We start from the raw sequence: 25,092 nt of genomic DNA on the forward strand, positions 1-25,092 counted from the left end.
ACCAACTGAGTCACCACGGTGCCCCTTTCAGACATTATTAAGAAATGTGTCCATATAAATAATTTTTTCCCATTAGATGAGTCATATCCCTTTTTATTTTGACTGTTTTCTGATGGAAATGTGTCTAAAAAGTATACAATATATTCCTCCGCCTTCCCCAACAAAAGATAATGAGCATGATTTAACCTGGTGATTATTTAGAGCGTCATTATGCACACCTGACCATATCCAAACTAGTTGATTTAGACATCATTACTTCAGACTGTGCTTGTAGGAGACCTTGGATAATGGAAAGCCCTTCAGCAATGAGTGGGAGCAAAAGGGACAAGAGAAAGATGGTGACAGGCTGTATTCAAGGCCCTGTGAAGGGTTAAGAGTGCCTGCTGGCTGGCTTAATAGTTAGCTGCACTTGCTAATTTGCAACACCTTACATTACTGTTTCCCAAAGCATACATGAGAAAATTGTAAGTGGTACACACACAAACTTTAACATTTTGATAGTTAATATACTTGGTATACATTCATCTATAGATTCTATTTGTAGCAAGTGGCACATCTATAGATTCTATTTGTGGCAACTAATTTTCATTTTTTTCTCAATTTTTTTCTCTGAAAAATTAACCATGAAATATTTAGGACATACAAAAAATCCAGAAAGGAAAACATACTTCAACATAACATTCCCATTTCACATAATTTAACAGATGGTAACATTTTGCCCTGTTTGTTTTAGGTATCTCTCTAAGGAAACAGAATGGAACAAATACACTCAAAGCCTCCTCCCAACATAATCCCAGTGTTCTCTCTTCAGAGGTAGCTGTTGTTCTGAAGTTACTATGTAGTCCTTTTACTACATATATGTACCCAATATTATTTCTATACTGTAAAACCATACATATGTATATGTATATATGTATATATAATATACATATACATGTATATACATGTATATGTATATTATATATACATGTGTATATATATATATATATATATATATATATACTTTTGCAATTTGCATTTTTACCTTTTGAGATTTATCTGTCAAGTAGGCTTCATTAATTCATTTTAACCAGTGCCAATGGTCAAAATTCTTTGTATGACTAAACCAGTTTATCTATTTATTCCTCCATTATTTACCCTACCCATTCCACAGATATTAACTTTTTCCACTTGAATGCTACAAAAACCAGTTCTGCAATGAAAATCCTTGCACACATATTCTCATACAGATATGTGAGAATTTCTGTAGGATATATTTCTAAAAGTACATATGCCAAGTATAGCATATAAGCATCTTAAACTTTACTAGATATTACCATTTTGCGCTTCAAAGAGGTTGCACCAAACATACATTCCCAACAGTGATGTATAAGAGTTCTCATTTCCGTAAATTCTGGGTTGCTTAGGGGTTATCTGATCTTTTAATCTTGCCTATCAATGTGAAATGATAAATCTTTATCAAATTTGAATTTCTGCAGTTACTAGTTAAGTATATTTATTGGTTTTTTTTCTAGGAATAGTATCCTTTGTTCAGTTTTTAAATTTTTTAAAAAATATTTATTTATTTGAGGGAGAGAGAGGGACAGAGTGTGAGCAGGGGAGGGGCAAAGAGAGAGGGAGACACAGAATCGAAAGCAGGCTCCAGGCTGCAAGCTGTCAGCACACAGCCCAACGTGGTGCTTGAACTCCTGAATTGCAAGATCATGACCTGAACTGAAGTTGGACGCCTAACCAGCTGAGCCACCCAGGTGCCCCTTTGTTGAGTTTTCTACTTGTTTTTCCTGTTGATTTGTAGGTGTTTTTTATACAACCAGTTCTTTCTTGGCTCTATTTGTTACAATATCTTCTTTTAACGTGTGGGTTCTTTTTCACTGTATAATTAAAAATACCTATTAAAACTTTTAACTTTAAGGTAGTCAAATTTATGAATTTTGGCATCATGGTTTTACTTTAGTCTTTTGTAAGAATTCCTTTCTTATACTAATATCTTAATGTTTTTTTAAAAATTATTATTAAAGTTCTGATGTTCATATTTAGGTCATTAATCCACCTAGAAGTTACTTTTGTGTATGAGGTGAGAATGGGATCTGATCTTAATCTTCTTCCAAATGAGAATCAGTTGCCTGCATACAATCTGTTTATTTTTTCACAGCTGATTTGTAATACCTCTGTCATATACCAAATTCCCCTATATATATGGGACCAATTCTAGACTCTTTTTATTTTTTTAAATCCATATGTCAATAGCATATGTTTTATACAATATAATTTTATAGTAAGAATCTAATGGGGCAAGTTCCACTTCTCATTCTACCTCAAAAGTATATTGGCTGTCTTTAGACTTGTTTTCATATATACTATTAAAATTAGCTTATTAAATTCTATGAAAACCCCTTTGGGCAATTTTGAAACTAATTTGGCAAGAAATGATATCTTAAACTTTGAATCTTCCCATTCAGAAACATAAAAACTCTTCAGTTATGCAGGTATTTTTTATATTATTGAATAAAGTTTTATGTTTTTCCACTTCTTAAACATCTTGTAGATCTTTTGTTAGATTTATTCTTAAGTACCTTTAGTTTTTATTGCTATTTTAAATAATATTTTAGCAGTTTAATTTTTAGTTGTTTTTTGTATCATATACAGAAATGCTATTGATTTTTATATATTAATTTTAAATCCAGCAACTTTGCCAAACTCCATTAATTTTCATGGTTTAATAGATTTTCCTGAATTTTTCAACATCAACATCATATCGTTCTGGTGAATTATTCCTTTGAACACTATGTGATAATGTTTTCTCCCTATTTATGGCTTTACCTTGAAGTCTATACTGCATAAAATATCAGATTTCTTTTGCTTAGTATTGGCTGTGATATCATTTCCATCCACTGACTTTCAGTCTTTTTGAGTCATGTTTTAAGCATATCTCTTTCAAATAGCATATATCTTTGACATTGTTTTAATCTAAAGGTCTCTGTCCTTCAACTCTTAGTTTCTTTCTGGGCTACATTCAGGGCAGTATCTTCTGATCTTTCTCTAGTTCATTAACCTTTTCTTCCACAGTGTCTAATCTTCTGTTTAAGCCCTTCACTTAATTTAAATGAACATACTTTTCATTTTTTTTTACTTCTATTTGGTTCTTTTGCACAGATGTCTACTCCTTTTTTCATGATACCTCTCTTTTTTCTTATGGTTTCTTAACAATTTAAAAATATATTTATTCCATAATTTTTTCCACATTGTTGTTCTACTATATCAAGACTTGGGTGTGCAATGTCTTATGTTGTGCCCACGTATGTATGTCGGTGCATGCACATGCAAACTGACTCTGAGTAGATTTTTTGTTATGAATAGATTTTTTTAACTTGGTGCAATTTATAAAATTTTCTTGTAAGTTCATCCTCAACAAGGCTTTTTTTTTTTTTTAACGTTTATTTATTTTTGAGACAGAGAGAGATAGAGCATGAACGGGGGAGGGTCAGAGAGAGGGAGACACAGAATGTGAAACAGGCTTCAGGCTCTGAGCTGTCAGCACAGAGCCCGATGCGGGGCTCGAACCCACGGACCGTGAGATCGTGACCTGAGCCGGAGTCGGACGCTTAACCGACTGAGCCACCCAGGCGCCCCTCAACAAGGCTTTTTATGTAGGAAATGTGCAAATGTTTTTCCAAACTGGTTTTGTGTTGCTTCTGTCAGTTTTGCGGACTTATCATCTTACCGATGGAAGGAAATTCTTATATGTGAACATATTGACTTGAAATTACCAAAAAAAAAATCAGGTAGCATAAATTCAGAGAGCCTAAATAGAGGAAGAACTTCCTTGATATCTGCCTAAAATGGTAGGTGGCTTATCTGTTTTTTCCTAATATCCCTTTCACTGCATGCACAACTCTGTAAAACTCTCAGTTTTATTCATAGCTCTTCATTCCAATTGTCTTGTCAAAAATCCCAATGTGTATTTGATTTTCCCAGCCTGGGATTTAAAAATCCAAGGCTCATGCATTACCAGCTCTGATCACAGTCTGCCAAAACATCAATTCGCATCCTTATTTTTCATCATTTCTAGCACTTGAGGATTTCAGTTTCCTGTGAACCAGCTTTGCATTAAACACACACACACACACACACACACACACACACACACAGAGCGGGGGGGCGGGGGGGGAGTTTGGTATATTTTAGGCATTAGTTTTAGGTATTTATAGTAGCAGGATTTTCCTACTGGATTAGCCTACCATTTTGCTAGAATGGGAGAGATTTAGTAATTTTCTTTTAAAATCAACTTATTAAAAACCATTCTGTTGATTTAAAGAAAAAAATTCAGCAATAGGAAAGGTATTAAATGGTATGCAGTTTGGGTTCTCTGATAAGCAGACTCTAAGAGTTCAGGGTGTTTATTAAGAAGCACCTCTGGAAAGCACTCCTGGGGAAAAAGTAGGATTAGGCAGAGGGAGAAGCTGTGATGCAAGGCTAATGAAACAGTTGACTGGCCCTCCATCTCAAGTTAGGCTGAGATGGTCAGGACTTTATATTCCTGAATAGATTAGTCATTGGAAATTGGCAGCCCTAGGGAGGAGGTATGACCTCGGGCTACGTGCCTCTTTGCACCTGAGACAGTCTCTTCACTGCTGAAGGCTGTCTTTGAACTACACTTCCAGTAATTGGGCTCTAAGAATCTCATTGAAGGGGGGATATGAATGGCACTTCGCAATGTCCTCCACATATATACCAAAGTCAATAAAGTAGAATACACATGATAAACTTAGCCAAGTGGTCACAGACCCCAGAAGTGATAAAAAAGAATGCCAAGACAAGCTTAAAGCAAGATTGCAAGACAAATTTCTCCAATCAAGAACATAGGAGTGATCTGGTCTGATCACCAAAATTAATGATGATTAACTAACTGCAAGAAATGCCAGTAAGGACTTGTCAGGAAGGACTTAGAAGTAGTGTTCCAGTTGCCAGCAGGAATATGCTCCATTGTTCCCAGTGCATGATTAATTATTGATTTGTCTTGCTAACAATTTAATAAAGGTAATTAATCTATGATACTCAATTCTGTCTCAGAAAAAAAGGATTGCTATTGAAGTTATAGTGAAAAGATACCTAAAGGGAAAATGAACATGCCATTAAAAAAAATGGAATGGATGTGAAAGCATTATGTTCAACTGTAAAACAATATTCAAATATACTCTAAAAATGGAAGGCTCTCTTATGTTTATGTAGCACTTACAGTGTAGTATATTGCAAAGAATGCTGAAATTGGAGTCAGAAGACCTGATTTTATATCCTAGCTTTACATAAAAAGAATTCAACTCAATTTAATTCAGCAAATATTGATTCATATTAAGTATGTGACAGATACAATGCCAGGCACAGATCTTGCCTTGAAGTAATGGTAGTGCAAATGCTATTGGTTATTATTTGACAAATTCTAGGTAGGGGGAAAATGGAAAATGGGTAAACAGTTTCTCTCTTTTCAAAATGTGGAGAAATATATTCATATTCTAGAAACAGCTTGATGTTAATCTCTTTGATTTCTCTAATAGGTTATTATACATGGTTTGTAAGCCTTGAGTTAAGGAGATGTGGTCACTAAGAATTAGAAAAGGTTTTTGACAATGTTAAGTTAAATCTCATTTCTCGTATGTGGAAGACTAGTAAGTCTTGGGAACAGCACTTTTATAGAACACCTATATTCCATCTCTTATGATATCCTATGTGTAAAATGCTGAAGTGGGAACTGAGTGAGAACAGAGTTGAACAAGGTTTTTAGCCAGCTTGATAACCATGTATAACCTATATTCCCAGTTTATTCTACAGCTTGTAAAGTTCAAACCCTCCCTCTAGAGAAGGTTACTTCTCCATGGCTTTCCCTACTTTCTTAATTCCTGATTTGAGAGGTACTGTTCCTGGACTGTCTCACAGTGACCCACAGTGAAACCAACAACTCTTCAAGTTGTCTCAAAAGAATATTCACTCTTGAAAAGCATTTGTCAGGAATATAGATTTTTACCAATGATTTCATAGAGCAGAATGAAAGATGATTAATTCTAAGAACAAAAACAACTTTTAATGGTCAGCTTAGGCATCACCAATTTTAAAATATCATTTGGGTTCCCCTAACTTTGGAATTGTGCTGGTTTCTCAAGTTAGCACAGTCAATAACCACCTTTCTGGATCCTTATGTCTGCTTTCTCCCATTGTTCTCCCATTCTCTCTTCTTCTTACTCTCACAAAAATAACAAAATTCTTCTCCCTGGCTCTACAGTGCAATTTCTTTCCATGTGTAAATATTTGGAATCAGATGACACCAGGCTTCTGTGTTGAGTTGGAGGTGGGGGATCAGGAGGGGATGTTTATCTCCCTTCTATCCACAAATGCCTATTAAGGTATCTTCCATAACAAGGGCAGTGCACACTGTACAAGGCATTCTGGTAAATACGGTTTTATTTTCTCAACCTCATCACTAGATTTTTATCTGGTTGATCAGTGGGTAAATATAATCCTAGAGATTTATGGTAAATTATTGTGGGCTCTAAGCTCTAAATTTGGCCATATCTTGTTAACTCCTCTAAAAAATCTTGGGGTAAAAGATTGGAAGGATGCTGATCAAAATTTTGAGTGAGAGAAAATTAGGAGAGAATAGCTTATTAATTAATTGATGTAATCAACAAACCCTTTATTAAACTTTTTCTCAAAGGACTCAATTTAAATGTGCCATTTATTTCCTATCAGAGCTCTACCTGATATTTCAAGTCCATGCATGTCAACATTTTTATGTCATATCTAGAACTCTTCAACTGAGCAGGGAAGCAGCCTTTTGGAGTAAATGTGGGAGAAAACACTCTTAAATATTAAGGTAAAACAATTAAAAATCATTATCAAATAAGACTCACATAAAAAATTATCAACTAGAATCAATAAGAGACCTCTGGAGTCCCTTAGTTCTCAATTTCTATCTGTTGGTCTTATTAGCAGTGACCACCCTTCTATATGTACTTCTGTCAGGAAGAAATATTTTTCTAATTTATGTAAATCTTCAGACTGTTATAAGACAGGGCTTCTCAAATGTCCTTGGAACATTCATGTAGTCAGTGATGAATGCATGTAACACTCTCTAGAGGTCTGGAGAACAGGAAGGCATTTCTTTGAAGTCTTCGTTTTGATATCAAAACATGAATTTTGAAGTCTTTTGCATACATTATAGCTGTGAGTTCTAAAATAAAGATGTTTGCAATTATTTACTATTATTTACTTCCTTCAAAACCTTCAAGTAAATTTGGTGGTCAGGAAATTGTAGTATCTTTATCATGTAATTCAATATTTGCCCAAAGCCATTTTCAGGAGCATGACATTAAAATTTCTCGATTATTGTCACCTTACTTTTATGAGAAGCATATGGCATAATGGCTAGAGGACTTTGGCACCAGACCATCTAAGTTCAAATCCTAGTTTTCCTGCTAGGTAACTTTCATAATGCTAAGCAAATTATTTCTCTGTGCTGCAAATTTCAAGTGTTATAAAGTAGAGATAATATAACCTATCTTAAATTGGGTAGAGCACTTAAAACAATATAGAAAATTCTCAATTAAAGATAACTTATTATTTGTTATTATTAGGTATAATATAACCACTTCTACATAAGGGAAAGAGATCTCTTTTGAAGGGTGGTATTATTTACTCTTTTATTTTATTTGTTTTAAAATTCCAGTATAATGAACATACAGTTTTATATTAGTTTCAGGTGTACAATGTAGTGATATACTTACTCTTTTTTTAATTTTTTTTAAAAGTTTACTTATTTATTTTGAGAGAGAGAGAGAGGGAGAGAGAGAGAGAGACTGTGAATAGGGGAGGTAGAGAGAGGGAATCCCAAGCAGGCTCCACACTGGCAGCACAGAGCCCAATGTGGGGCTCAATCTCATGAATTGTGAGATCATAACCTGAGCTGAAATTAAGATTTGGACACTTAAGACAATCTGACAATAAATCATATTAAAAGAAATGTAAGCGATGAACCACAGGAATCTACCCCCAAAACCAGGCACACACTGTACACACTATGTTAGCCAATTTGGCAATAAAGTATATACATAAAAAAGATTTGGACGCTTAACTGACTGAGCCACCCAGGCGCCCCTCTTATTTACTCTTTTAAACAGCAGAAGTTCCTTCAACAATCTGTACCTTCCTTACTTGCCAAATTAATCAACACTTTTCATTGCCTCTATCTAACTTTCTTACTGATGTCTACAGCACACTAAATACTTGCAGGTAGTGGGATTCTCCTTTAGTAAATATGTTCAATTCTGTTCCCCCACCTTGCACGCTTACCAATGATCAGGAGTGTTTGATCCCAAATGTTTTTGTGCCAGTTTCCCTGTTTACTATAATTATAGAATTGAATTAAAAATATGTACACTGGGGGCACCTGGGTGGCTCAGTCGGTTGAGCCTCCGACATTGGCTCAGGTCATGATCTCATGGTTGGTGAGTTTGAGCCCCACATTGGGCTTGCTGCTGTCAGCATGGAGCTTGCTTCAGATCTTCTGTCCTCCCCTCTCTCTGCCCCTACCTGACTTGTGCTCTCTCTCTAAAAAATAGATAAAACATTAAAAAATATGTAAACTGATTACAAAAAGAAAATGTGTTTCTATTAATGTTACTGGAAAACAATGAAAAAACTTGATAAAGGAGAGCCCTTAATAATTATCCAATTTAAGTAGGTGAAGCATCTATAAATTACTGAGGAAAAAGTCTACAAATATCTGGAAGGATTCTCTTCACAGATTGTTCCATAAATGTTTTTAGTCCCTTGTTTCATTGAAAATGTAAGATGGGAAATCATGGATGATGCAGTTTGAGTGTGGTTTGTACTAGAAATGCCAATCATTAGACCAATGCTAAATAGAAGGCAAGCCATGTTTCTACATCAAAAAATTGTCAAATTAATGTTTCAATGTATATGACTTAGATTTAAAATAAATTTAAGATGTTCATAGTTTTATAATGCCATTAAAAACAGATATCCTTAATTTTTGTCTGCCAAAGAAGTTTCCCTCTGTTAAATAAGATGCTAATAAAATAGAAATTCATACGTATCTGTTAGAAAAGAGATAGTTTTCATGAAACTGTTGGAAATAATTAAATGTTGGAAATGATTCCTAAATTTTATAACTGAGGGCTAGTTAACTGCTGAACACAGAAGCTATGGAGACATTGTTTATATTTTCTAGACCCTTCTTGCATCCAGAGAAATCTGTCAACTAACCAGGTATGTCTTTACTAGGAAGAGATTTAGATTGCTAGACTAGAAAAAAAAAGGGGCACTATATTAATTTTGGTTTTGTTTTCAGCATGAGTGTTTCTATTAGCAGAATAACTGACACGTGTTTTCTCCACATAATTTTGGAGATTAAAAAAAATGTTTATTTACTTTTGTGAGAAAGTGAGAGAAAGTTAGTGGGAAGGGCAGAGAGAGAGGGAGACAGAGAATCCCAAGCAGGCTCCACACTCTCGGTGAGGAGCTGGATGTGGGGCTCGAACTCAAACTGTGAGATCATGACCTGAGCTGAAATCAAGAGTCAGATGCTAAACCAACTGAGCTACCCAGGCACCCCTGGAGATTTTTTTTTTAATCCATGAGTCCTAATTATCAACCTTGCTTATTATCATCAGAACAAATTCTGAATCTAAAAGAAGCTCACAAAATTTAAAGCTTTTGTGTATATAAATATTTATGACTATAGTCTAAGAGTTTTCAGAAAGTAGATTTAAAATTTTATTTTAGATTACATCAAGTAATTTTAAATTTATGTTAGAAAGAATTCTACTTACAATGATTTTTATTTCTTTTTGAGAGATCTTTATTTTGAATTCCTCTTATTCTTAATTTACGTTGAATCTTCTTTTTTCCTAAGGCATTTTCTCTTTGATAGATTACTTTAATCAATTTTCTTCGTTCCAATATATGTGATAAAAATCGCTTGACTTCGTTAACTGATACCTACAAAGAAAAATATTTTTGCTCATTTTTTCATGGGTAACTTTCTATGATAAAATAAGACAGTGCAATTTTCATCTCTTCATGTTAAAAATATTAGAAATTACTCTAATTCCTGCTTTTTTCAAATCAAAATCATAGATGACTTAAAGAATTCATTTTAATAAATGTTTATTTATTTTTGAGAGAGAGAGAGAGAGTGAGCAGGAGCGAGTGGGGGGAGGGGCAGAGAGAGAGGGAAATACAGAATCCAAAGTAGGTTCCAGGCTCTGAGCTGTCAGCACATGTTTATTTATTTTTGAAAGAGAGAGAGCAAGTGGAGAGGAGCAGAGAGAGAGGGAGACACAGGATCTGAAGCAGGTTCCAGGCTCTGAGCTGTCAGCACAGAGCCCGATGTGGGACTTGAACCCACGAACTGTGAGATCATGACCTGAGCTGAAGTCGGATGCTCAATCGACTGAGACACCCAGGTGCTCCTAAATAAAAAACTTTTAAACCTATTGCATTTTCATCTGAACTGCAGAGCCATGCATTAAAATCTAAATGTTATAAATAAAATAAAATAGTAGGAGAATTTAACCAATTTTACCCTCCTAGTGGTAAGTTGTCATGGTAATATCAATTGTGTGAGCTAAAAAAAATGATGATGTTGGTATTCCTTACATATTACAAATTTAAAATTGGTGGGAAGTATAGTGATCTTGTGACTGTATGGAGAAAAATGTAAAAAAATGTTTTCTAAAGTACTTTCCAGCAGTTATGTAATTAATATATTTTAACTAAGGAGAGGTATTTGGAGGGATTGTTTTTGAGTAGTAGAAAATGAAGATTTTAAGAGAGAAAATTAAAAAGCTTTATGGAGATACATATTCATAATTTACATATCTACTTTTTCAGGCAAGATTATATTTGGAGACTGAAAAAATTCTTTATTTGTCAAACACCACTTCAAGAAGAATCAAGGTTTTTATTTATTTGCTTTTTATACAATATCACAATTTAAACTCCCTCTTTAAAATTTTTTTTTATATTTATTTATTTTTGAGAGACAGTGAGACAAAGTGAGACTGGGGGAGGGGCAGAGAGAGAGGGAGACACAGGATTGGAAACAGGCTCCAGGCTCTGAGCTGTCAGCACAGAGCCTGACACGGGGCCCGAACCCACAGACTGTGAGATCATGACCTGAGCCGAAGTCGGACGCTCAACCGACTGAGCTACCCAGGCGCCCCTAAACTCCCTCTTTTAAAGATCACTTTCTGGAATGCTTAATGCCTTCCTAAGTGGTAGCTAAGGCATCAGAGCAGTGACACAGATGCTAGAGCTTGCTGGGACATACAGTCATGTAAGGACTGTTTTTAAAAAAATCTTTATTGAGATATAACTCATATACTATAAGTGTATAGTTGTACATTTTAAAGTGTACAGCTTAATGATTTTTAGACTATTTACAGAAGTGTGCGACTGCCACCACAGTCAATTTTAGAACATTTTTATCACCTCAAGAAGGAACCATGAGTCCTTTAGCTGTTAGCCTCCCTATCCTCCCATTCCCCTTCCCCCCAGCCTGAGGCAACCACTGATCTATGGTTTCTCTCTATGGATTCCCCTCTTCTGGATTTTCATATGAATGAAATCATGAGTGTTTGTGACTGCCCTTTTCCACTTAGCGTAACATTTTCCAGGTTGATCCAAGTTGTGTAGCATGTATCAGCAGTTCATATCTTTTTATGGCCAAATATTCCTTACATGGATATACTACTTTTTGTTCATACATCCGTCTGCTGGTGTACATTTGAGCTGTTTCCACCTTTTGGCTATTATGAATAATGCTGTTATACACCTTCATGTACAAGTTTCTGGGTGGATATGTAAGGAATTTAAATGTGATTCCTTATTGTAGGGTGGCCAGATACAGCACATAAAAATACAAGGTGCCCAGTTAAATTTGAATTTCGCACAAGCAATGAATTTTTTTTTAAAGTAAGAAGGTGACAAATATTGCATGTTAACAAACAGACCCACAGTGTGTAATGGCTCAAAATCAACAGGCAGGTGTTCAAGTCAGTGGTAGCTCTGCTCTGTGCTGTCATTCAGAGACCCAGGCAGACAAAAGCTATGCCAAGCTTCAGCATGTGGATTCCAAGGTTTCCCGGAGCATTAACATCTAGCAGACAGAAAGGGAAAGAGCATAGAAGAACATGTGCAGAAGGGCTTTTGTTTTGTTTTTTGTTTCATTTGCTTTTTTTCTTTTCTTCTCTTTAATGGGCCAGACCTGGAAGTGGCACACAGAGGCAAACATTGTCCATTGGCTGGGACTGTCACAGGGTCTCACCCAAATGCCAGGGGAGAATGGAAACAATGTATCTGGACACCATGAAGAAGTACACATGGACTTTGATGAACCTGCAGCATTCTTTGGCACAATGGGGTTAACATATGTCATTGGCATTAAAGGAAAAATTTTCAATTCAAAGATAGCCAATAGCTTTGGTGAAGAGGCAGTACAAATTCGGCAAACACCTCTGATTGTATGGTGTTATTCTTCCTATCTCCTTCTATAGAAGCCATGTTTCTGGATTTTGATTCCTTTCCTACCCACTGAGAGTGGGAAGGGCAACATCCATCTGGAGTATTAGGGAACCCCAGAAGACAGCCCTTCTCTAACTCTATAAGGCACCCAAAGATTATGTAATTCAATAACAGGTATTTACTAAGTGTTTATCTCAGGCCTTTGTCTAAGAACTGGGGAGTCAGCCATAAAAAAAAATCTCTGCACTCAAAAACTGATGTTCTGGTGGGGAAGATAATAATCAACTGATAAAAGGAGGTTTTTTTCCCTGTTAGAATATCATTTGTTAAAACTAAGTCTCCAAACATCTGAAAATAATTAATATACCATATCAATAGAATTAAGGACAATAACCACACAATCATCTTAATAGATGAAAAGCACTTGACAAAATCCAGTACCTCCATGATAAAAATACTCAGTAAACTAATATAGAACATAACGTTCTCAACCTGATAAAGGCCATCCATGAAAAACCCCAGCCAGCATATATGGATTTGTTTTGTTTTGTTTATTTAAATTCGAGTTAGTTAACATACAGTGTAGTCTTGGCTTTAGGAATAGTACCCAGTGATTCATCTCGTATGTATGACACCCAGTGCTCATTCCAAAAAGTTCCCTACTTAATGCCCATCACCCATTTAACCCATCCTCCCACTCACTTGCCTTCCAGAAACCCTCAGTTTGTTCTCTGTATTTAAGTCTCTTATGGTTTGCCTCCCCTCTGTTTTTATCTTATTTTTCTTTCCCTTCCCCTATGTTCATCTCTTTTGTTTCTGAAATTCCACATGAGTGAAATAATATTATCCCCATCTTTATCTGAATGAGTTATTTCACTTAGCACTATACCCTCTAGTTCCATTCACATTGTTGCAAATGGCAAGATTTCATTCTTTTTCATTGCCGAGTAGTATTCCATTGTGTATGTATATCACATCTTCTTTATCCATTCATCAGTCAATGGACATTTGGGCTCTTTCCATAATTTGGCTATTGTTGATAGTGCTACTATAAATATTGGGGTGCATGTGCCCCTTCAAATCAGCATTTTTGTATCCTTTGTATAAATTCCTAGTAGTGCAATTGCTGGGTCCCAGGGAAGCTCTATTTTAATTTTTTGAGGAACCTCCATACTGTGTTCCAGAATGACTGCACCAGTTTGCATTCCCACCAGCAGTTCAAAAGTGTTCCTCTTTCTCCACATCCTCACCATCATCTGTTGTTGCCTGAGTTGCTAATTTTGGCCATTCTGACAGGTGTGAGTTGGTATCTCACTGTGGTGCTGATTTGTATTTCTCTGATTATGAGCAGTATTGAGCATATTTTCATGTGTCTGTTAGCCATCTGGATGTCTTCTTTGGAAAAGTGTCTATTTATGTCTTCTGCTCATTTCTTTACTGGATTGTTTTTTGGGTGTTGAGTTTGTTAAGTTCTTTATAGATTTTGGTTACTAACCCTTTATCCAATATGTCATTTGCAAATATAATCTCCCATTTTGTTGGTTACCTTTTAGTTTTGTTGATTGTTTCCTTTGCTGTGCTGGAGCTTTTTATCTTAATGAGGTCCCAATAATTCATTTTTGCTTTTATTTCCCTTGCCTCCAGAGACAAGTCAAGCAAGAAGTTGCTGCAACTGAGGTCAAAGAGGTTGTTGCCTATTTTCTCCTGCAGTATTTTGATGGCTTCCTATCTCATACTTAGGTCTTTCATCCATTTTGAATATATTTTTGTGTATGGTGTGAGAAAGTGGTCCAGTTTCATTCTTCTGCATGTTGCTGTCCTGTTCTCCCAGCACCATTTGCTAAAGAGATTGTCTTTTCTCCATTGGATACTCTTTCCTGCTTTGTAGAAGATTAGTTGGCCATATGTTTGTGGATCCATTTCTGGGTTCTCAATTCTATTTTTTGATCTATGTGCCTGTTTTTGTGCCAATACCATACTGTCTTGATGATTACAGCTTTGTAATACATCTTAAAGTCTGGAATTGTGATGACTTAAAAGGAATTTTTTGTTTTGTTTTTTATTTAAAGAGTAGGGATAGAATTGATAAAAGTTGCGTTATTTGACATCGGATAGTTAGGGACAAGTTCTCTGATAAAATTTGAATAGACCCCTATGTGGGTAAGAAGGGAACAGTTAATCCTACCAACACTGCAGGAAAGAGACTTCTGGCAGAGTGATAAGTAAAAGCAAAGGCCCTGAGGAGGAGCACACTGTTGTCAAGTAAGTAAGATGGAGTAGCTGTAGCAGAATGGGGGAGGTGGTAGTAAATAAGGCAGAGGCAGCTCCGAGGCCACCATCATGATTGTGAATTGTGTTCTGTGTGAAGGAGAGACTTTGGAGGTTCTGAGTGGAAGAGTGATACTGGCTGACTTAAATTGCAAAAGAGTCACCCTGGCTGCTATATAGAGAATATCATACATTGGGGAAAGGGTGGGAAGAGGGAAGTTCCTGAGCATTGATGGTGGCAGTAAAGAAGATGGTAGGGTGACAGTGGATGGTTTCTGAAGGTATTTCAGAAGTATTACTGACAGAATTTTCTGTTGAAGGATTTATAATGTACATTTTAGTTTTCAAACAGCAAATGCAATGGAAGTCTGTTTTTAAACTCCAAGTTTAAAGTATGTGCTTTGCAAGTATTTTTAAACTCCTAATGGCCATTAAGGACCAGCCATAGCTCTCAATCAGAGTGACACGGTGTTCCAAAATGCCTTACCTCGCCCTCCTGTCTCTTCACTTCCCTGTCTCCTGAAGATTCATGGCTGCATGAGGTTTTCTTAAGCATCTGTTTGATTATATCACTGCCCAACTCAGAAACCCTCAGTTCCCAGCAACAACAGTATAAAATCAAACGTATTTGGACAGAATCTAAGATTCTTCACAGTCTAGCCTAAAAATGTCATAGTAACCTTACTTCTTATTACTCCCACGCCTACATGGACATCCACAACAGCCAAACTCTTCTACCCTCTGTTCCCCAAATAGAAGGGCTTCTTTCCTACTCTCTCGCCCTTGCTCATTCAGTTTTCATTGCTCCCTCTTTCCTATTTTCCAAATATCACTCCTTGCTCTCAGGCCTACCTCAAATTCCTTCTCCTCAAAGCTCTCCCATTTCACTCTGGCCCACAGTGATTTCCCTTTCCTCTGACTTTCTGGTGTTTTCCCCTCTTGGTTAGCAGTAGCTCACTGCTCTATGGTCTCTACAGCTGAGATCATTCTATGGCATACATTTCATGTTTTATCTACTCAATTAATTATAGATGCTTTATAAACCTTTTTGTATATTTCTCATCTCAAGTAGAATGCCTTGAGGAAATGGGATCCTAATGAATGTATGGATTTATTTGGGGGAAATCATTTGTTTTCTTAATGCATAGGAAAGGTAGAAGCATCCTCTCTTAAGAGAAATTAAACCATCTGTGGGCTTGGAGGAGTGAAGGTTTGAATTTATCTTGCTATACATTTAACCCTAATTTATTTGTGGCTAGATCATGGTTTTTGTGGCTAGACACATTTCCAAAGTAGGATCTAGTCCTATGACACTTGCCTGAAAGCAAAAACAAACACACAAAAACAGTACTGGGATGCAGAACACATTTTTAATAGCTTCCTGTTTAAAAGAATAAGCTGTCTGCTAAGGCTAGAGGCTTGACTTAAAGGTTTTTACATCGTATTGTTTGGATGATAATTAACAAGTTTTACTTTTAAAACAACACACAAGTTTACTTTTTTAAACACAAGAAACGTTGATAACTTGTTAATATATGAACAGATAACTTATTCACAATTGTTCATAATTAATCATACTCCAAAATAAATATGTTACAGATTTAAAAAATTTCATTTACATTTCCTTCTAAGTATTTTCTGTTCACCACTAATTAGCTGTGTCCAACTGTGGGCAAGTTAATTAATGCCTTTGTGACTCAGTTTACAATAAATATAAATAGTAAATGTAAAATGGGAGTAATAATATTGCCTACCTCACTGGATTGATGTAAGGATCATACAAGTTAATATATGTGAAAAGCCTTATACATAGTAAATACTCAATATATATTATCTATTATTATATTGACTATATATGTCCTCTGTAAATAAATGTTATTTTCTGTTTCATATTCTAAACTACTAGGATCCAGGTACTTTGGCTATTTAATTTGCTTTGTTCATCAATGAACTATGAGGTCTTCAGCTTGGGAAATCAGTAAACATTATTTAGTTTTGTGAAATATAGTTTTTTATATCCTAAGCAGAATATCTAAAAACCTTTATACTAGCAGAAAATACTCTTATTCTATATATTTTCTGGCCTAATTTCACCTAAGGGCAGTGAACAGCAATTTTAGCATATACTAGGATCCCACTGCTGCCAGAGATGTATTTGATGCTGAATATAAGTTAGACCCCTAATTTTCAACAACAGCAATATGACTAGTGTTAATGGGGCTTTCATAGCCTCCTCAAATAGTTTCTGGGAGGCAGTAGGTATGAAATAATCAAGTAATGAATCAACCTTGTTCTTTTTTTTAAATTTTTTTTATATTTATTTATTTTTGAGACAGAGAGAGACAGAACATGAATGGGGGAAGGTCAGAGAGAGAGGGAGACACAGAATTTGAAACAGGCTCCGGGCTCTGAGCTGTCAGCACAGAGCCCGACGCGTGGCTCAAACTCACGGACTGCGAGATCATGACCTGAGCCGAAGTCAGACGCTCAACCAACTGAGCCACCCAGACGCCCCTCAACCTTGTTCTTTAAGAGCTATAATAATCAGTGATTCATTTGTTCAATGCATTTATGCTGGGCATTCATAAGGAATTGAAGATAGAGTGGCAGATAAGACAGGGGATTCTGATCTTATGGAGCTTCCATTTGTCTGTGAGAAGACAATAGCCAGTAAACAAGTGAACAAGTTAGTGTCAGGTGTGAATATATGTTATGAAAAGATTAAGATAAGGAGATGTAAAGAGTGAAATGCAGGATGAAGAGGGGTTGGTGAGCTAATTTAGATTGGATGCTCAAGAAAAGCCTCAATGAAGAGGTGACTTTGGAGCCAAGAATTTAGTTACAAGAAAGCAGCCCTGCATAGTTATAGGGGCAGAGCATTTCAGGCAGAGGGAACAGCAAGTATCAATGCTCTAACATGGGAACAAACTTGTATGGTCTAGGATTAAGGCTGAAGTAGCTGGATGAGTATTAGCTAGGGGAGAATTGTAAAAGACAAAAGGGGTCACATCATATAGGGATATGGTAAGGGGTTAGCATTTTATTCAAAAGATAAGAGGAAGATACCAGAGGGTTTTAAGTGACATGTTCTGATTTATATTTTAGAAAGAAAGGACATTCTGGATGACATGTAAGGAGCAGACTGCACAGGATTAAGAGTGGGAGCAAGAAGCACAGTTCAGAGACTACTGTAGTCAACTAGGTGAAGGGATGATGAGATTCGAAGTGTAGAAGCAACGGAAATAGACTGGGCAAACTTAGGATACATTTTGGAAGTAGTGCAGCTGGAGATTAGATATGGACTGGATGTAGGGATAAGAGAAAGGACAAAGTCAAAGATAACTTCTTTGGTAAGACTGGTTGAGTGGATGAAGAGTCTAGTTGCAAGGATGAAGAAGAATGGGGAGCAGAGGTGAATTTTGGAGGAGAGAATCAGTTTCACTCCACCCAGACACATAACTGTATATGTGGTAATGTTTCCAAATTGTGTGACTATATATAAAAACCAAATACGTTTGTTTGTTTGTTTGTTTGTCTCAGAGGAATAAGTGCGAGCCATGTTTGCTATGGAATGAAAAGAGAGTATCATTCCTTGCAAAAGGGCGATAGGTGTGACGTTAAAGGACTGGCGGGTAAGGATTCTTTGCCTACCAATCAATGACTTACTTTTCCCTAGGGCTCAACAAGGGCATTTCTTGCTTTACTTAACTATCTTTGTCCCTTTTTCTTTTCTGGCTCACATGCCCCAAAACAGTCACTGTTCCTTGTCACTGTGTAATACTCTAAATTCTGCTGAAAAACTTCTCTGTATAAAGAGCATGTGAAAGATAAGAGCTATTGAAAACATCAGTGAGAACAACAGTAATGGCAATCCCAGATGAGCTCAGCACCTCCTCCTTAGTGGCCCTTGTTGAGGTAAATGAATGAGGTGCTACAGGGTTGTGGCAGAGAGAGCAACACAGGCTGCTGTCTCTGGTTTGGCAAGAGGGAGGAACTAGATTTCCACTTTCTCCACTACATATAGATGTGGATTCCATATCCTATGTGTAGACCACTATATTTCCAAAGACTATGAACATTAGTGCTCCAGGCATTATCAGAGAAAACCCAAGTTATGGAGAAAGCCAGGAGAAAGAAAAAAAGAAGAGTTTTCCTATAAGAAAACTAGGTTTCTCTAGGTCATTGGTTCTGAGTATGGTCTCTGGGACAGCAGCATCAGCATCACGTGGGAATCTGTTAGAAATGCAAATTCTCAGACCCACTGAAGGTCTACAGAATCAGAAACTCTGAGGGTAAAGCCCAGCAACGTGGTTTAACAAGTCCTTCAGGTGATTCTGATACATGCTAAAGTTTGGGAACCCTTACCCTGGGTAAATGAAGAAGGTAGTCAGACAAATTAAAATGGAATTAAAATACAGAAATAAAATAGTACAAAAATTTGTATCACTCATCAGATAGTGAAGATATTTACACATATTGCAAATATTCACACTGATGTTGTTTGGATTATGGTTTTAATCAGCAATTTAAGGTGTATCAGATTAGTCAAGCTTTGTAGGCCATCTTAAATAAATGTATATAATATTTGAAAAAAAGGGACTGTCACTTTTGAACTTGAAAATCTCACTGTTTTAGTAGTTTTTTCCCCTTAAAGTAAGATGTTATTTATGAGATGCTTATATTTAAGTAAATATGTTTTTAGTGATGGTTTTAGTGTCTTTCATTTTTCCCAAAGTATTTTCAGTTAAGGATATAAAACAATCTTAGAATACTTTTTCCTAATATACCTAAAAATTAAAAAAAAGACAACAAAGCAAATATGACAATAGCCACCCTGAGTTAAGAGAATAGTTATCTCTTACAGAGAAGAAATAACTCATTCATCAGTGAAAACATTTCTTTTTCCTAGAAAAGACAATGCTAATTATTTTTTTTTGTATTTGTATATCTACTTTCCAAAGTCACCAAATAACAATAATAGACAGCTATACAAGGATGACTTTTGAAATGTAGGAAAATGGCAAAGTAGAAAGTAAAAGGGGAAAATAAAATAGCATTAGTGATACTAATGATATGGTGCTAGCATAACACCTCTGTTAATTGATAAATGCATTATAAGGGTAGCTTTCTGAAATTAAGAGATGATCAAGAACTAGTACACACTGGAATATTTATATTCTGCATTTTTACCTGCAAGGAGCAGAAAATTATATTTCAACCCATAGCCATATTAAGTATTCATGGTACACGTGATAAGTAAATTAAAATCAAAAGGAAACTCTAGAAAACTGTCTTTTTTGTTACTAGTTTCAGCATCTTTTTTTTTCTAATAAATTTCACTAAAGTTATTGACAAATAGTTTATATTTTGTCTCTGATACAAATATTGCTCAACAATGACATTCTTGGGGTGCCTGCGTGGGTCAGTCAGTTAAGTATCTGACTCCTGATCTCAGCTAAGGTTATGATCTCTGGGTCCTGAGTTCAAGTCTGGCATTGGGCTCTGCCATGGGTGGGTGGAAGCCTACTTAAACAAACAAAAGAAATCAACCAAACAATGACATTCTTTCATTTACAAACATTTATCAAGCACTTATTATATTTTAAAGATTAATTAAGGCTTTGAGATATAAGTGAAAAAGTGAAGTGTCTGTATTCATGGGGGTGCCCATGGGTGGCTCAGTTGGTTAAGTCTCTTGATTTTGGCTCAGGTCATGATCTCCAGGTTGGTGAGATTGAGCTCTGCATAGGGCTCTGCCCCGACAGCATGGAGCCTGCCTCAGATTCGCTCTTTCCCTTTCTCTCTTCCCCTCCCCCACTCATGTGTGCAGGCACTTATGTGCGCTCATTCTCTCTCTCAAAACAAATAAACTTAAAAAAAAAAGCCTGTATTCATGGAGCTCAGTTCCCAGAAGTAAGTCAAATATGAACAATTACATAAATACATAATGACATGTGGTGATAAAACATATGAAATTTCAAAAAAAATTTCAATTAAAAAGTGATGGAGTATGCTCTTTTAGAAAGGTGTTTAGGAAAAATTTTGTTTATGTAGAAGAATGAAACTACACCACTTTCTTATACCATACACGAAAATAAACTCAAAATGGATGAAAGGCCTAAATGTGAGACAGGAAACCATCAAAACCCTAGAATAGAAAGCAGGTAACAACCTCTTTGACTTCAGCTGCAGCAATTTCTTGCTTGACACATCTCCAAAGGCAAGGGAATTAAAAGCAAAAATGAGCTATTGGGATCTCATCAAGATAAAAACCTTCTGCACTGCAAAGGAAACAATTGACAAAACTAAAAGGCAAATGATGGAATGGGAAAAGATATTTGCAAATAACATATCAGATAAAGGGTTAGTATCCAAAATCTATAAAAGAACTTACCAAACTCAACACTTGAAAAACAAATAACCCAGTGAAGAAATGGGAAGACATGAATAGACACTTTTCCAAAGAAGACACCCAGATGGCCGACAGAAACATGGAAGGATGCTCAATGTCACTCATCATCAGGGAAATACAAATCAAAACTACAATGAGGTAGCACCTGACACTGGTCAGAGTGGCTAAAATTAACAACTCAGGAAACAACATATGCTGGCGAGGATGTGGAGAAATGGGAACCCTCCTGCACTGTTGGTGGGAATGCAAACTGGTGCAGCCACTCTGGGAAACAGTGTGGAGATTCCTCAAAAAATTAAAAATAGAATGACCCAGCAATAGCACTACTAGGAATTTATTCAAAGGATACAGGAGTGCTGATGCATAGGGCACATGTACCCCAATGTTTATAGCAGTGCTTTTAACAATAGCCAAATTATGGAAAGAGCCTAAATGTCCATCAACTGACAAATGGATAAAGAAGATGTGGTTTACATATAGAATGGCATACTACTTGGCAATGAGAAAGAATGAAATAATGCCATGAGACATGGATGGAACTGGAAGCTATTATGCTAAGTGAAATAAGTCAGTCAGAGAAAGACAGATATCATATGTGGATCTTGAGAAACCTAACAGAAGACCGTAGGGGAAGGGAAGGGGAAAAAAATAGTTACAAACAGAGAGGGAAGGAGGCAAACCATAAGAGACTCTTAAATACAGAGAACAATCTAAGGGTTGATGGGGGGGAGGGGAAAATGGGTGACGGGCATGAGGAGGGCACTTGTTGGGATGAGCATTGGGTGTTGTATGTAAGCAATGAACCACGGAAATCCACCCCAAAAACCAAGAGCACACTTTACACATTGTATGTTAGTCAATTTGATAATAAATCATATTTCAAAAAAGGATGTTTTTACACCTTTAACTATAAAAAAAATAAATCGGTTATGTCTTAAATTAAAAAAAAGTTTAAAAAAAATTTTTTTTGTTATTTTTTTGAGGGAGAAAGATGAGCAGATACCTGAACGAAGTATGAATTGAGGGCAACAAGCCATTGATTACCTGGCAGATCATCCCAGGTAGAGAGAAGAGTAGGCCCTGTGGTAGGGACAGGTAGGTAGGTAGTTACTTGAGTCTCTAACTAGTAACTAGAATCTCTAGTATACTAGAGTATACTAAACATACTATGGAGGCCAAGATGGCTGGAATGGAGTACATAATGGGTAGAGTGGTCAGAACTTAGATAAAGAGCAAAGAACAGGTCATATAGAGCCCTGAAGGGCATGGTAAAGACTTTGACTTTATTTGATGTATAATGGGACACATAATTTGAGATGAAAAGACTGCAGTAGGGTAAGAATGTAGGCAGAACCAGGGATTTGACCATGGAGTCTAAATAGGTGATGTTGGTGCCTGGTGGTAAAGTAGTTAAGTGATTAGAATAAGGATATATTTTAAAGACCAAAGTAACTGTGTTGTTGGGTCTGAAAGAAGTGGAGAGTGACTTTAATCATTTGGTGAATGAAGCAGCCATTTACTGGTATGAGAGGTGCCAGGGGAGGAACAGGTTTGGGGTTGAGAAAAATCAACATGTCAACTGTCAGATGCCTTTTAGACGTCTCAGTAGAGATTTCTAAGCCACATTCAGGCAATCTGCATCTGGAGTTGACGCAGTGTAGATGTATAGATGTTGGTGAAAGAGTGGGTGAAAGGATGTAAAATCACTCTTAATACTCTTATTTTTTCAAGGAGAAAAAGAAAAACAGCAAAGTCATTGGCTGAGAGTGAGGGATGGATATGTTGGATTTTGGGAAGACAGGAGAAAATATGAAACAGTAGCCTTAGAAATGGGGGATAATTAATTTGACAAGGGAGATGTTAAGGTTTACAGAGAAACACATGCCTACTTGAGGTTTGTGGTCAGGAAATTAACATGAGAATGGTTGTGTTGATTTCCAGCCACATTTCAGCTACCAGGTGCAAGGACTGAGTGGTGGATAACTGCATTCAGTCAGGGTTGAGGTTTTACCACTAAATTGGATGGAGTGCAAGAAGGGTAACTAAATGGAAGGTCTATACGAGGCAGTGATTTTACAAGACCTTCAAACCCTTATCTATAATTCCCAAATTAAAAAATATTTGAAAACCCAAAGCTTTTTAAATAGTCTGGTGATGACAATCAGTTGGTAGGAAAACCTGTCTGGATCTGACATGAAGTTATTTATGTTGTTTATTTACTTCTTTTAATGTGGATATTCATATGTTTTACTGCATGAATAGTAATATGTTTTAAACAATATATTTCCTCAGTCTCTGTTGGAAGTCTCCTATAATCTATGATATGTATGTCTGTGTATGTAGTAGTATATTTCCACAATTAAAAAAAACAACAACCCTGAATTCTGCCTCACTCTTGCAATAAATTGAAGAGGAGAGAACACTTCCCAACTCATTCTATGAGGCCAGTATTACACTGATACCAAAGCAAGACAAGGACACTACACCAATATTCTTGATGAATACCGATGTAAAAATCTTTGATAAAATACTAGCAAATACAACTCAATGGTACATTTAAGGATTATATAATATGACCAAGTAGGATTTATTCCTGGAATGTAAGGATGCTTCATCATACAAAAATCTATTATATAATATACCACATTAACAGACTGCAGGGGAAAAAAACCCCATGTGATCATGTCAATTAATGCAGAGAAAGTATTTGACAAAATTCAACACCCTTTCATGATCAAATAACTCACAAACTAGGAATGGATAGACACTACCTAAAAATAACAAAACCATATATAAAAAAATCCATAGCTATTAACATATTCAACAGTTAAAGACTGAAAGCTTTGCCTCTAATATTAGGAACAAGGCAAGGATGCCACTCCACCACTGCTATTCAGCATACTACCAGAAGTCCTAGCCAGAACAATTAGACAAGAAAAAGAAATAAAAAGCATCTAAATTAGAAAGGAGAAGTAACATTATCTCTGCTTACAGATGACATGATCTTATATGTAGAAAACTCTAAAGCTTCCACAAAATATTGCTACAATGCATAAAGTTAGCAAAGTTGGAAGATAAATCAACACACAAAAGTCAGTTGCATTTGTATATACTAACAATGAACAATCCTAAAAGAAAATCAAGGAAACAGTTCCATTTATAACAGCATCAGAAAAAAAAATAAAGTCGTTAGAAATAAACTTACCCAAGGAGGCAAAAGGCATACATTGAAAACTACATGATTTTGCTAAAAGAAATTAAAGAAGATAAAAATAACTAGAAAGACATCATGTGTTTACAAAGTGGAAGTCTCAATATTGTTAAACTGTTAATACTACCCCAAATGATAACAGATTCAATGCAATCCCTATCAAAATATCAGTGGCTTTATTTATTTTTTTTCAGAAATAGAAAAATTCCTCCCAAATTCATTTGGAACCTGAGGAACTTTGAATAGCCAAAACAATCTTAAGAGATAACACCAATGTTGTATGTCTCACATTTCTTAGTATCAAAATGTTTTATAAGCTACAGTAATCAAGACAGTGTAGTAATGGCACAAAGACAGATGTGAAATAGAGCAAAAACCTAGGAAGTAACTCTCCCATATTATAGTCAAATAGTCTTCAACCAGGATGTCAAGACCACTCAGTGGGGGAAAGGACAGTCTTTTCAGCAAATTTGGCTGGGAAAATTTGATATCCACATACAAAAGAATGAAGTATACTACACACACAAGCTAACTCAAAATAAATTAAAGACCTAAATGTAAGACATGAAACCATAAAGTTTCCTAGAAGAAAACATAGGGAAAAGCTTTATGTTATTGGTTTGGTGATGATTTCTTGGATACGACACCAAAAGTGTAGGCAAAA

At 36.0% G+C, this 25,092-nt stretch overlaps 1 protein-coding gene and 1 long non-coding RNA gene across 4 annotated transcripts in view; one reads left to right on the plus strand and one right to left on the minus strand.

The window, feature by feature from the left end:
• Positions 1 to 25,092, minus strand: part of SEL1L2 (SEL1L2 adaptor subunit of ERAD E3 ligase) — a 115,501-nt gene that overhangs the window by 68,114 nt on the left and 22,295 nt on the right. For all 3 annotated transcript variants that reach the window (XM_042980928.1, XM_007086803.2, XM_042980927.1), the window contains exon 3: positions 9,843 to 10,011. In XM_042980928.1, the coding sequence (XP_042836862.1) occupies positions 9,843 to 10,011 (169 nt within the window). The remainder of the gene's footprint in view (positions 1 to 9,842; positions 10,012 to 25,092) is intronic.
• Positions 9,241 to 12,408, plus strand: LOC122237267. Its single transcript, XR_006215604.1, has 3 exons — positions 9,241 to 9,279; positions 10,906 to 10,971; positions 12,279 to 12,408. It is a non-coding gene; the product is annotated as an uncharacterized LOC122237267 (long non-coding RNA).

The sequence above is a fragment of the Panthera tigris genome, chromosome A3 (assembly GCF_018350195.1).
Source record: "Panthera tigris isolate Pti1 chromosome A3, P.tigris_Pti1_mat1.1, whole genome shotgun sequence".
In the NCBI taxonomy this organism is placed as follows: domain Eukaryota; kingdom Metazoa; phylum Chordata; class Mammalia; order Carnivora; family Felidae; genus Panthera; species Panthera tigris.